The sequence below is a fragment of the Calypte anna genome, chromosome 17 (genome assembly GCF_003957555.1).
Source record: "Calypte anna isolate BGI_N300 chromosome 17, bCalAnn1_v1.p, whole genome shotgun sequence".
Lineage (NCBI taxonomy): Eukaryota > Metazoa > Chordata > Aves > Apodiformes > Trochilidae > Calypte > Calypte anna.
In genome coordinates, this window is record NC_044262.1 from 1,458,998 (window position 1) to 1,472,977 (window position 13,980).

The 13,980-nt window shown below is 45.3% G+C and overlaps 1 protein-coding gene across 8 annotated transcripts in view; it reads left to right on the plus strand.

Annotated features, from left to right (window-relative positions):
* The window catches only part of ZNF618 (zinc finger protein 618), a 122,974-nt gene that overhangs the window by 69,895 nt on the left and 39,099 nt on the right, over positions 1–13,980 (plus strand). For all 8 annotated transcript variants that reach the window (XM_030461113.1, XM_030461117.1, XM_030461120.1 and 5 more), the window contains one exon: positions 6,119–6,157. In XM_030461113.1, coding sequence (XP_030316973.1) covers positions 6,119–6,157 — 39 coding nt within the window. The remainder of the gene's footprint in view (positions 1–6,118; positions 6,158–13,980) is intronic.

Genomic DNA, 13,980 nt, shown 5'->3' on the forward strand with positions numbered 1-13,980 from the left:
TGGGAAGGTTCTGCTCAGTGATTTGTACAGTTAGCATAGTTTGCATGATTTGGAGAAACAACAGAAAACAGAGACTTGAAACTACCTCATGAGACTATTGATGGGTTTATTTCCCTTCACCTGAGTTCAGCACTGAGGTCTCTCAGACTTGCAGGAGCATCTGCCCTTGGAAGCAGCAGTTCCAGGGCACGTGGGCTTCAATAAAACAATTGACTGGAATGGCTAAAGGAGCATAAGGACAACTCCCAAGGAGGAGTTTGAAAATCCTGGGATGACAAAAGCTCATGCAATGTTAATTTTCAAGGTGTGAACTCTCAGAAGTCAGCAGCTGCACAGCTGCAAAGTGAACGTGCATTCCTAACTGCTCAGAGTTTCTCAGAATCTCACAACACTTCTTCTAATTGCACACTTCCCTGTTCCTTGTCATATTTAACACCACAGAGCTTCTTCTGTATCCTTGGGTACATGCAGAATTGTCTTTTCCATGTTGGTATTTCCTTTCTAAATACCAACAAAATTCCTGAAACTCCTTTGCTGCATAGTGAGCAGCAGTTACTTGCTGACATGCTTCACTGTTGCATCACAGGACTGCAATAATTTTGCAATAATAATTGCAGCATTTAGATGTGGGACAAGGATTGCTTTTATTTGCCTGCTTTTCCCCACACATTCTGGAATCCTTGGTTCAGCTGGAATTTTAGGAGCTTTAGTAGAGGAGGTAACATCCTATTGTGTGATCCAAATAATTTGTTTTTAAACTTCTGTTTATGTTTTTATAATGAAATCAGGGTGCATATTAATGGTTTGGATGCATAAACACATGTACATTGGGTAATCCATAGTTTTATTATCAACCCAGAGGAGACATGACTTTACCTTTTGCTTCCAGAGCCTTTTTAATGTGTAGCTGTAGAAGATGGAAATTCTCAAAATTTTGAGTATGGAAGCAGTAATTTTCATGTCAGTGCCAGAGAAGCACAATTTATGTCTATGAAACTTAGAAAATGTTGTTTTATGTTGCTGTAAATTGATGCATGTGGTAGTAACATTTAAAGTGCATTTGAATTGCCTTAAGACAGTAAAAATCAAAATGAGATATTTATTCATGTACAGTCCTCAACAAGACATGAAACTGAAACTTGATGCAGCTCAGTAAATGGGATTCTCCCAGAAACAGAACCTGACCTGGCAGTTAAAGCAGTCGGGGGGTGTAGCTGTCTGCAGAGAAACACCATGCCATGGAATGTATGGTTAGGGGGAAAAAAAAAAAGGATTACAATGAAAAAACCCCATGTGATATTATCCTGTGAGAACTGCACACAGACTGTACCAGTAACAATGCAGGAAAGGAATTTTTGTGGAAGGAATTTTTGTGAAAGGTGCTTTTCTTGCCACACGTGTCTCGGGTGAGGTGTTGAGGAGGCTGCAGCAGCACAACAAACACCTGGGTACAGGTACAGTAGAGCTCAGGTTCTGCACTTGGCATGTTCTCCCTGCTGAGAGAATAAAACCCCAATAAATACATAAATACCCGAGAATAATAATTTGGGTTTTCAATAAAAATCCAAGCACTGGCAAACCAGCTCTCCCAGTCTGCTTCTCCTTGAAGCACTGGAAGCTGAGCTCCCTTGTCCTGCTATGTGCACTTAGCAGCTGCAATTAGCAGACACTCAGCTCCTCTCTCTTACAGTCAGTTCTTCATGGCTGGGGAAGGCAGGAGCCACACTGCAGTGCCAGGATCAGGCATCATTCCCTCTTTGCCTGATGCATTTTCTGAGCATCACCCATGATTTCCCTGAGGTCACGGCCACCCATCAGTCACCCATCATCTCTGTCCCCTGAAGGTTTGACTGATCCTGGGGCAGCTCACCAGCTCAGCATAGGGTACATGATAGGCAGGGAAAACCCAGGCCCCTTTGCATCTCTTCAGATGCTTTCTTCAAGGGCTTTTTGAGCATTCAGGCAGCAATATCTGCTTTTTATGATTTGCTGAAGGATGGATCCCTTCCCCTTGAATAGCCCTCTGCTCTTTGCTTTCTTCTGTGGTTCCTGTATCACTGATGGTCCTTGGCTGAGCTGTGGGTTGGTCCTGCAGGGGGACAGAGCTGCTGATGCAAAAGATTCAGCCCATGGAATTCTCTAGATTTGGTTTGGACATTTGGGGCAGAAAATGAAAATACCATCTGCCTACAGCCCTGCTGTCACCACTCAGTGACACAGCTTCTCTCTTTGGGTTAGGAGGTTCCAAGTTGTCCTTGCTTTGAACTGAGTCATTTCTAACTGGTTTTTGTACATCCTGGTGTCCAGTTTGGATGCCTGCAGCTGCAGCACCTGCTGGTTGGGGGCTCAGGGCTCGTGGCCAGTGCAGGTGGGAGTTCTGTTGCCTTTTCTGCTCTTCCAATCTGCCCTTAGTTGTCAGTCATTTGTTTTGTCCTGTGAAAAACTTGTTTCTTCTAATCTTTTGTTCAGTTTCACATTAAGACTTTCACATTGGCAAGATCTCTCAAGGTTAAAAATCACATTTTCTTTGTAATGATAATTTTGGGGAGGAATTTCCTCGATTACATTTTTATATCCCCACCTGCCTCCTCTCTAGATCTCCATGGGAGAGAAGCTATGTTGGAGGTGATCTTTATACTTTAGCCTGTTTTTTTTTCTTGTCTGCCTTTAGGAGTGGGTGACCTCTTACTGGAAAATGGGGCATTTTCTTTTTTTTCTTGACCCTGTGGTGCTCAGCACTAGCTGGGGAATTTCAGGGAGCAAGTGATGTCTGGCAGTGCAGGTTGAAACAGCTCTTAGTTCAAGCCCTGCTGCCTGATAGGGGCAAACTCCTTTTCTGCTTTGCTCTGAATGCTGAGATGCAGGCATAGAGAAAAACCCCAAAACCATAAAGGCTTCTACAAATAATCAGCAACCTGGGTAAGAGCTTTACTCACTGCGTTTTACCAAGGAAGAAATGCAAAGGTTGCTTTCCTTCCCCTAAGCCTCCCCGAAACCCACCCGTAAAATAAGAAAGAAACCCAACAAAAAAAGTTGTGTTGTTGAGTTGAAAGGCTCCTTTGTGAGCTGTTGTGCAGCCCTGCAGGATCGTGGCTCCTTCCTCCTGCAGAGCTGCTGGAGTTGGGCTGGAGCAGAGGCTGAGCATTCCTGGAGGGCTCTGTCCCACCCATCCACCCTACCAAATGTTACTGCTTCCCCTACTGCAACCCAGGCCCTAAAAATGTGTTGCTTACAGTGCTTTTTGTTTAGCTGTGTGGGGTTTTTCAAGTCATTAAAAGGTTTGGATTCCCTTCAGTTTTGGTTTGTCTGTTGGGTTGTGTTTAAGCGACTCGGGCAGCAAAACATCTGCATGTTTTGAGTCATGAAACTTATTTTACTTTCAGATAACAAAAAAAAAAAAACAACAAAAAAAAGGCTGAAATTACTTTATTAGACTTTGGAAAAGTAAATTTTAAAATCTCTGGGCTGAGGCCAAGGGAGGGAGATTTTTACCCAAAGGAGAATTCTTCAGAAAGCAAATGAAAGAAAATAGCAAGGCTTGAGTTTAACCCTCGCAGGATATATTGCCTCAGTGCTAATAATTGGTGGAAGTTTGCTGTTTCCAGATAAACTTCTCTGGGCTGAATGATGATTTTGCTCGAGTTGTTTTTCTTTATTATTTATTTCCATTATTTGGTTGCTGGATTGCCTCCCTCTGAACCAGTCAGCTCCCCATTCCCATCCTGCATGGCTGTGTTCTGCCATCATCAGAACAGATACTGAATGCACTAGAGTGGGATTTTCTTCAGGCAAAGTTTCTAGTTTAACCAATTGTTGAAAAACTTCTCAAAGTTTTAAAACCTTTGCATTAATATTTTCCAAGAATGGGTCCTGCTCAGTTCCAAAAATACCAACAGGAAGATGACTCCTTCAAATTGTGAATATGGAAAAATGCAGTTTTCCACAGTGCACATTTTTGGAGTCTGAGCTGGAGCAGTTCTGGGACTGAAAGGATTTTGAGGTGAGAAGTTGAAAAGTAACAGCAAAATAGCCATTCCTGAAGAGAGGTGGTGTTTCAGACCTAAAAAATGTTGCATTTCATTTGTACATGATCTGCTCCTACAAACCCAGAAGACTGGGGGTGCCCTTTGCCCTCTGTGTTGCACCCCAAGCATCCATTTTCATGGATGTGTACATTCCCCACCAGGTTTTTGTAGGAGATGCAGAAAGTTACATGAGACACTGGAGTTAACTTGCTTTTTTTTCAGCTTTCCTGCCGACCTCCCTGCTCTCTCTTACTTTTGCAGCTTTCTCAGAAATTGGTCTTTTGTTTTAAAGCTGTAATTACTTGGTCTCAGCCCAAAGGTGATTTAGAGTGGGCTGTTAGGGGATTTTTAGTGGTTTTCTAAATTCATGAAGACTTTGGTCTGTCTTATGACTAAGAGTAACAGCATTTCTTAGCACAGCTCAGAAACAGCTGCTCCTTAAACCTTTGCAGATTACTTTATTCTTGTTAAGTTTGACTGGAGCACTTTTTGAAGCTATTTAAATGACAGAAATGGCCTGGTGCATGTCTACTATGTATTTTTTATGGGTTTTTTTATGCTGTTGTCTGCAAACACCAGGACAGCATTTTACACAACTCCATTGTGCTGGCTTTTTCCTTGAGTGATAGGTGGTAATTCAAACAAGTAGCAGCTGTGGAAAAAAATAACAGGGGGTTTGACTGTTGAGGTTTTGTATATGATACTGAGGGTTTTGAATCTGGCCCCTCAGTCTATGAAGTTGTGCCAGATTAATAACGTTGCCTAGAAAAATGATCTAATCAGGCAGGTTAATCAAGTAGAAATGTACAAATTCACAAACCCACAGTCATTTGTTTTTATTATTTTTAAGAAATAAGAAAATTAAATGCAAACAGTGTTCATTACTTCAGGTTGCAAATTTTAAATTCAGAAATGCTGTGACATTCCACAGCTGTGGTTTTCCGAGCAGTGGGAGCGTGATTCCAAGAGACACAGGGAATATTTTGAAGCGTAGTTACGTTATTAGATAATGTGACATCCAGTATATGCAATTTGGGATGAATATGAAACACTTCAGAATGGCTTGGCAATCCTAATCATTTATTATTCTTGACTTCTAACACTGGATTTTGTTTTCCAGCTTGTAGCCTTGCCCATTGCATCCACTTAGGGCTTGAAGTTTAGCTTCGTGTTTCTTGCATTCCCACACTTTATAGTGCAGGGAGCTTTTTCTCACAGTTTTCCACAAGTGCCTTCAGTAGGACCAGGGCAGAATAACCCCAGGGTGGGATTCTCCTGGCCCAACTCTTGTAGAGGCTTTGCCATCACTGTAGAAGGGGGGCTTGGCAGTGGAGCAGGTTGTGTTGTCTCCCTGGGAGCTGAGCTGGCTCTGCTGTTCACTCTTTGCTGCCCCGGAATTGAGCACTTTGAGCAATTCCAACAAACCTTCAGCAGAAATTCCAAATCTCATCGTTACGAGCTGCATTAATGACAGTGGCACCGTTAGGATGCTCCAGTCCGGTCTGTGCACACCTCAGTAATTAACATCACCCCAGAACAGGGCAGGCAGCTCCTGTCCCCTTTGCCTTGCTGCAGCCCCAGCTGGCCCATGGCGAGTGCGGGTGGGGTGGTGGTCGCCGTCCCCAAAGCTGCTCCGGGCAGTGCTGGGGGTGACCCCCTGCACCCCTCCCTGAGCTGGGGCTCTCTGCAGCTCCTCCGAGCAGGTTCCAAGCTGCTCCTCGTGTGCCGGGCTGGGGCATTCCGTGTAGCCATCCCGTTGCCAATCCCGGCCCCATGGGGAAGAAGAGCCCCGGCTTTGGAAGCTCTTCCTGAGGACTGCGGGCGGCTGCCTTCGAACAAACGTTCCTTGAGGTGGCCCCGCAGCTTCTTGCCCTTCGCCGAGGAACCGTCGGCTTTTCACAGCCTGCTCCGAGGGCAGTGGCATCCTGCCCGGGGAACCCGCACCTTCGGCGGGGGCAGCCGCTCCGAGGAACCGCTCTGTGCCGGGCCCCTGGGCTGCACCACGGCGGAGGAGAGGCAGGGAGCAAGGTGCTGGGGACGGCTGAGGCAGAGCCGCTGCTCTCGGATCTAAGTGCAGCTCTTTCTCTTTGCAGACACTGAAGCTGCCTCAGGTGAAGGAGCCTCACAAGGCAGTAAGTACCCATGGCATTGGGGGTGCGAAAAGGGGGGGAGTCGGGGCTTGGTGCGGGTGAGCGCTGCGGATGCTCCCGTCGGGGGTGCTGCTCTCGGGGGTGCTCCCTGGCACGGGTCCCCCTGCTCGGGGGTTCATGCGGGCAATGGGGCGGTTCGGGTGCCCAGGCGGGGCAATGGGGCGGTTCGGGTGCCCAGGCGGGGCAGGAGGCTGCGGGGCTGCTGCCGGCAGAGGGCGGCCCCGGAGCGGAGATGGCGGCGGAGGAGGAGGAGGAGGGAGGGAGGGAGGGAGGCGGTGCCGGAGCGGCCGTCTCCGTCGTGGCTCGGTCGTGAGGGAAGCGTGGATCCGGTGCGAGGAGATGGAAGGCGGCCATGAGCAGAGGTCCGTCCGTCTCAGCCCCGCCTGAGCCCCTGCCGGCAGGGTGCTGGGTGCTGCCTCTCTGATGGAAGCGAGGCTCGTAGGATTTTTAAACCTTCAAGCTGCGCTTTGGGGTGTGTGTGTCCCTGCCACCAGGAAGGATGCTGATAAACCAAAGCGGGTTCAGCACAAGCCCCCGGGGCTGCCGAGGTGAGGAGGGACTGAGGCAGCCGGGCCTGAGCAGGGGGGGAAGAGGCGGCATGAGGGGAGCAGGTGGCAGCGTGAGGGAACCGGGGAAATAGAGCCAGGGGGTTCACAGAGAGAGAGAGATAATGAGCAGAAAGTGGAACGAAGAGAAGTGCAAGCTGCGTTGAAAAAAAAGCTTTTCCCCATGCTTTGGAGCAGGCTGTGCAGAGAGGTTGTGTCTGCAGCATCCTTGGGGGTTCCCCCGGTAACCAGCCCTGAGCTCAGAGCAGTCTCTGCTTTAAGCAGGAGGAGGTGAGGCTGGAGACCTCCTGAGGTCTCTGCTAACCTGGATTTATTCCACTCTGAGCATGTTAGGTGAGATCCAGAGGTCCCATTGCAAAGGTAGGTTACAGAGGGCATCTTAGGAGCACCAAACTTACTGTGGGTGGATATAAAAATACGAGATATATAGCAAAGAAAAATAATACTGAAAAAATAATAGCTGAGCTACCTTTTCTGAACTACTATTTTCTCAGGCCTGTGATAGGTGAAGAGTTGGGGTTAGCAGGGGAAGTCTTGGCAATCTGTCTGCAGAAAGAAGCAGGAATGACTTAGCAGGTGGGGTATGGAGATCCTCAGCCCTGAACCAGAACATCCCAGCAGCAACCAGTGTTGCACACAGTGTATTCCCACTAACTCCTGCTGCCCACTGGAGGGGAGGTGGGCTCTGAAGCTCAGCCCTTTCCCTTTCCATTTCCATTGACCTGTGGTGTTCAGTTGTCTCTTCTACAGTAAGTGCTGCACTGCCTGTTGGTGTTTCACTTACCCTGAGTCTTTCCAGGCTCATCTCCTGCCCCCCTCACTCTGAATTTTGGCACAAGCTTCTGCTGTGTTCTGGGCTAGGCTGTATGCATCCTGGGCTTGTTATTCAGGTGTAGGGCATGGTATCCATTTTGCCATTTTTTTCTGAAAGTCAGCTTTTCTCCTTTTAGCTGTTGTGGAAGTATCTTTGGCTGATACAGACACAGCAGACCCAGGTGTGGAGGGTAAGAGGGGAAAAACCACAAAGGTTTGTCCCTCAGCTGTGTAGGCAAATCCTGTGTTGATTCATAGAGGGATTTCTGTGGACATAAATGGAGACACAGATTTCTGTGGCTGGATTTCAGGGAGTAGGGGAGAAGGGAAAGTCACAGAAGTCTCTGGGAGAGGACAGTGAGAATCAGGTGCTCTCTGCACCAGGCTTCAGAGGAGCTGCAATGACAGCAGTGGAGATGGAGCAGTGAGGGAGGCAGGGATTGCTTCTGTCTTCATGCTGGGCTGTACAAATCTGTTCCCCTCCTCAGTGCAGGAATTACTGAGCTCCCTTTTTACCCACTGCTCTCCCAAAGCAGGCTTGCCCAGCAGAACTGCTGGGTGGCTCACCTGTCTTCCAGAGGGAACGTGGAACTGCTTGGCTGGTGCTGCTGTTCCTAAGTGCAGATGATTGGAATTTCCTGACAGAGTTATCTTCCTATTTGCCTCCCTGTTGCTGTAGTGAAATAGTTCAGCTGCTTTCTTTCCAGTTTCCCCTTTGGGGCTGGGTTAAATCCCTGGTCTACCCTTGGTTGCCTCTGCACAGCTCTTCTCCCTTTTCCACTCAATGGCCCTCTTGTTTCCTTGTCAGTCTGTTTGCTCCTCGTATATTTTAGGAATTTTTTATTAATCTTTCCCTTCCTGCTGTTTTTGTTTTGCCTGCTGCTCCACTGCTATTCCTCCACAACCTGATTTGGCTGTTTAAACCTTTTATATTAAAGATGTCTGTGTTGTTCAAATCTTCCTCTGCTATTTCTGTCTCATTGGGAGCCTCTAAATTCATGGTCTCTGCAGGCATCCTTTGCTACCTTCTTCCAAGATTTGTCAGTATTTAAGGCACATATCAAGATCTTTTTTTTTTTCATATGTTCTCTGGGACACAGATTGCATCCATCCCAAACTGCTGTGGATAAGGAGCTCCCTTGACCAGCAGTGGGTCCTTGGCATTAGTTCAGACAACTAGAACTTCAGGTTTTTAAAAGCTGTTCCAAGTTTTCTCCATGGTGACTTTTTGGAGGCAGCTGTTACAACCACAGCAGGCACATGGAAAGTTTCAGTGAAAACAACCTTGTGTGTCAAGTGAGAAGACATCTCAGGGGCTGCCCCTTGGCTTGGTCCCAGGAGTGATGGAGCTCTGGTGACAGGGAGCTGTGTTGTGATACCCTGAGAGCAGAGAGTTGGGTTGGTTCTTAGAGGACAAAGTCTGCATTTTGCCATCCTGGGTCTGGAGCAAGTTGGGAGGATGAGTTACTGACAGGGTGGGTGAAGCTGTGTTGGGAGGTGTCTTCAGGTCTGGTAAGAAGGGGCTGGCCTGGCCTGGCCTTTTTTTTTCCTGGGAAAAAAAGGAGCCATGGGGCAAACTGGGACACAGCTGAGGCCAGTTGTTTGTTTGCTGCCTGCTTGAAGAGGAGACAGTGGTGTTTAGACTTTCCAGCTGGGAAAGCACTTTGAAGACTCCCTTGAGGACAGACTGTTGCACTTGGTTTGTTGATTTCAGCCTTTGGGGTTTTTAGTCTATAGATTGTGTCTCTGGGAATCCCTTTTTTTTTTTGTTGTTGTTTGGTTTTTGATCCATTCTTGAAGGGGCACAGATTTGTGGTATTGAGGAGAGGATGTGCTCATGGGGACACAGTTATATGGCTTTGCAAAACTACTTCTGTAGCCTTGGCTCAGGGTCCAAGACCAGAGTTCCCTCATGCAGAGAGAAGAAAACAATGCAACCCACAGTGCTAATGTGTTAATAAAAAGGCTTGTCAAACTGCTACCAACTTTCACTGGCAGGGAGGAAAGAGGTTTTGAAAAAAAAGTTCCTATTTGATATTTTTTTCCTAGGCAGGGCTGGCCAGTTTGACATCTAGGTTCCTGTAGAAGAGTCTGGCAGTCTGTTCTGAGATGCTCTGTGGTTTGCTCCAGACTTTTGGAAGTCCCTGGGAGGTGTTTGGGCCTTCATTCTCCATGGAAATTCCAGTCATGTTTAGGGGAGTTACAACCTTTGTGAAAACAGTCCCTCCTGCTGCTCACATACCACGAGAAATTCTTGGCAAGCTGAGAGGTAGCTGAATAAAACCCCTGGCAAGCAGGGGGCCACAAGCCCTGCCCCACAGTGTGCCCAAACATCACCTCTGAGAGGGACAGAGCTTGGCACTGGGATGGGTCAGGAAACAGGTTGGGTTCAGTGCATGTGTCACAGTTTGGGGACAGGAGCTGGGCTGGGAGCTGCCATGGGAAGAAAGCTGATGATGTCTCTGTGCTTGTTTCTGGGCTGATCCCAAGGAGGTAGAGGGGAATATCAGCTTCCACCAGCCCCAGTCCTGGTCTCCAGAGCATTGCAGCCTTTGCTGTGTCCAGATCTATAAATCTGCTACAGGGATTGTAATATTCAGGCTATCAGATTATTTTTTTTAATGTAGGAGAGAGAAGATTGTGTACAAGAATATCTCCAAAATAACCATAACTGGCTTGCAGAGCTCAGAGTTAGCCTGTGAGGTTTATAGTTGCTCATGAAACCTTAATTCATCTGGTTGTCAATGAAAGTGAATGCCTCAGTGCAAGATAATCTTAATATCTGATCCTGTCCCAATTCCTGGTAGCTGGTTGGAATTCTTATCAGATTGATGATGGACCAGGAGAAGCATCATTTGAAAAGGAAATACAACATTCTATCATCTGTGAGCTTTATATTCCTCATTCATGGCAGTATTGTACTTGCTTATTGAGTGCTAGATTGTGCCTGGATGCTGGGCTAAGATGGAACATTTGGTGATAGGAAGCCCTCTAACTTTCATCTGGGCCTGAGGATGTTGTAGACTGCAAGCAGAATGTTTTTCTTACCAATTTCTTAGCCAAATTCATTCAAAGCCATCATCCTTTTACAGGACAGCACCTGTGAGGGGTGTGTCTCTCCTCTTTGTGACATTATTTAGTTAGAAGGGGGAAAAAGAGAAAATTGCATTTATTTTTTTTTTTTCCAAAATGGAATCCATAGTAAATATTTCACAACCCCATAAATAAAATATGATTGGCCTGATTTTTTAAAAACATATTTCCCTTTGGGCTGTGACTAAGCATGAGAAAGTTCAGCCTAAGAGGGAATTTATTTGAAAAAGCAGTGAAAGGTTAGAAGCAAGGATGTGGGCTGGAATCTGCCTTGCAAACGTTAACTGTGGAGGCACAGTGCTAATGCCTTGCATGTGTAAAAACATTTAGAGGGTTGTGAATTTAAACCATGAAATTAATATACTCAAAAGCATGGTTTCCAGCCCAGATTTTACACTTAGAGAGCATGATTTTAATGTTCTGACTAGTGGTGGGAAGATAAGTGATTTACTGGCATTAGGGAAGAACATTTAGCATCTTCTGTTTCTCAATTAATTTTAAAGTTTCCATTTTGTAACCTTAATGTTTCCTGAAGGTAAATTTTAACGTTTTATTTCCTTTTACTTTTGGGGGCATTAACAGAGCAAACAATGAGAAGTTCCACTGCTGTATTTGGTAAAACTTGCAGATAAAAACCTAACACAAATGCTGTGTGTGTGCACAGCCACCTCCAGATGCCAGAGTGAATGGTTAGTCACTTGCAACTTAGGGATTAATTTTTCCAATGTGCTTATTTAATAATTCTCTCAGTCTGTGGGGAGAGCTATAAAAATGGATTTTATTTGTCTAATATGTTTGCATTTTAAGTAGGTAAAGTCTTTTTAGATTCCTGGTTGCTTAACAAGGAGATGAATATATTCATCTTCAGTTTTAAATGACCAGTGGGCTGAGACCAAGAGTGATAAATTTCATTGCTGGAGGAGGACATTAAGGAAATAACTCAGAATTTAGTTCTGGGATCTCTGGTGCCAAAAAATGTTGACCTTAAGGCATGTGTTCAGTGCTGCAGTTGTTGCCTTTCTCAGAAGCAGCTCTGGGGCTGGAAGAAGACTTTTTTTGGCAAGGTGCAGTGCTGCCCATTGCACCATCACACTCCTCATTCCCTGAGTACCTTACAGGACTGGGATGGGAGAGGGATTTATCACTGCAGATTCCCAGGTTTTCTGTAACATGGGAGATAATTTCCCATTGCCTTTCTTTGCTGGTTCTGACTTCACACATTACATTTGAGGTGGGGTGGAAGAGGTAATTTGTGCAAATCCTGCAGTTCCACAGCTCTGGAGAGGACCAGTTGCTGTGTGAGTGGTTTTAATCTAAGGTTTTAGAAAAGGAGGCTTTGAAGTTGTCTATAAATCCGTGCTCTTCACGTGATCTGAGGCAAAGAATTACTAATACACCAGTAAAAACAACATTTCTGCCCATTTTCCAGATACTGGCCATGTTTACAGAATCTGGATGGTCATCTTTTGCAACAGATTTCTTAAAGAGTTCCTAGGCAGCAATATTGAGGGGAAAATATATTCATTCTAATAACAAGGATAAGAACTTTAGTAATCCCAGACTGTTCTGATCATCCATCAGTTTGTCCTGAAAATGCCAGGAGAGCTTTATTGAGGATAGAAATACATCCCTCCACCTTTATTAAGAAGAAATATGCTTTCTGTCTTCTGGCATGGGTTGAAACTCAACAACAGCAAAGGTGTACAAGCAGCAGTGCCATTAATTATTCCAAATTCTAATCTCAACCTGAACCTTTGTCTGCTTGTTGGCATTTCAGCAACACTGAAACTGACTGAATACCCCCAAAACAAACGAACAAACACACAAAACCAAACAAAAGAGCCCTCACTTTAAGAATTTTAAGTATTTAAGTCCTCAGTATTTTTACTTCTAGGGATATTCCCAACAGGAAAGGCAGAGCAGTACAAGTATTACCTTCTTAAGACCTTTTCCTTTCAACCTAAACTTCAGCATTCTTGATTATCTTGGCTGATGAAAGAGACAAAAGTTCTGCATCCTTACTCTTAAATTTTGTTCTATTTTATGAAGTTTTATGGAGCCAGGATTCCTTCTTCAGTGCTGCTCAGTCATTAACTATCACTTTTCCTTTCCACTTTGGAAACTAAGCAGTGATACTCTCATTGAATTATCAGCTGGAAATGGAAGGAAGGAAGGAAGGAAGGAAGGAAGGAAGGAAGGAAGGAAGGAAGGAATAGGAAGAGGTGAAGATGAAGCTTCCTTTTCCTTGATGAAAGCCCCAGTGCTCCAGTAGATAAGTAGTGTCTGTTCCCAGCCAAACCATTTTGATTCCAAAAGGAGGTTCCAATAGAACAGCCTTTACTGTGTGTTCTGCAGAACTCCCCGGTGTGGGCTGAATGGGAAAGGCAAAAATTCAGCATCCTTATTGATACAAATGATAAATCTTACTGCAGCAACAAGTTAGGGATGCACAAGTACACCTACCTTTTTTAATTATGCAAGGTTGAGGCTGTTCATTGTTAAACTGAATCTCTCTTCTCAACGTTCTTTATCTCACATGTAGTTACAATCTGAATAAAAAGGAATCCAATATTGCTGTGAAGTGACACCAAAATGGAAAAGTATGAAACTAGATCTGCTGGTGTTAATTGCATTGTCTGCTCTGTCTGAATTTTGTAGTGGAGTCTGAATATCCTGGTTCACAATGCTGGCTGTGGGGATAATCACTAAACACCATAGTGTTTTCACATGAAATTGATAATTGCTGTCTGTTTGGATTCAATTTTAACATACTTTTAACTGTGGGAGAAGGAAGTTCATTGATGTGTAATATCCTGACAAGGCCTGCGAAGTGTTTTCTCTCCCAACATCCACTGAGTTGCAAAGCATCTTCTCCCCCAAAATGTTTTGAAAAGAATTACATTATATCTGTTATGAAGAAGGATCTGTCTTTCAGAAATTAATTCAGGATATTCCCCTCTGGATGGGATTTCCTACTACTCTGTCATTAGATTTCCAGACCTGGAGGGATTACATACAGCCCTGGTTGGTCTCCATTTAAACCTCCATTGTGCTGATGCATAGGTTGGATAAAGTATCACAGAATTCATAGAATTCACTGGCCATGTGCTTGAAAGCAGATTAAAAAATGCTGTAAGGTGAAATCAGTCCTGTAGCTCCTGAATCCATCTGCAACAGGAGCTGGGGATAAGCTCTGAAATGCTTCAGTCAGAAAGCAAATACAGACCTGTGGCTCCTTACCTGTCAGCTAGCCCCTTGACAGCTTGAAGGTGAGCTCATGTATTTCACCACTTTTGGGGAATTTCAATGGATTTGGCCCCTCTGTGTGAGGGT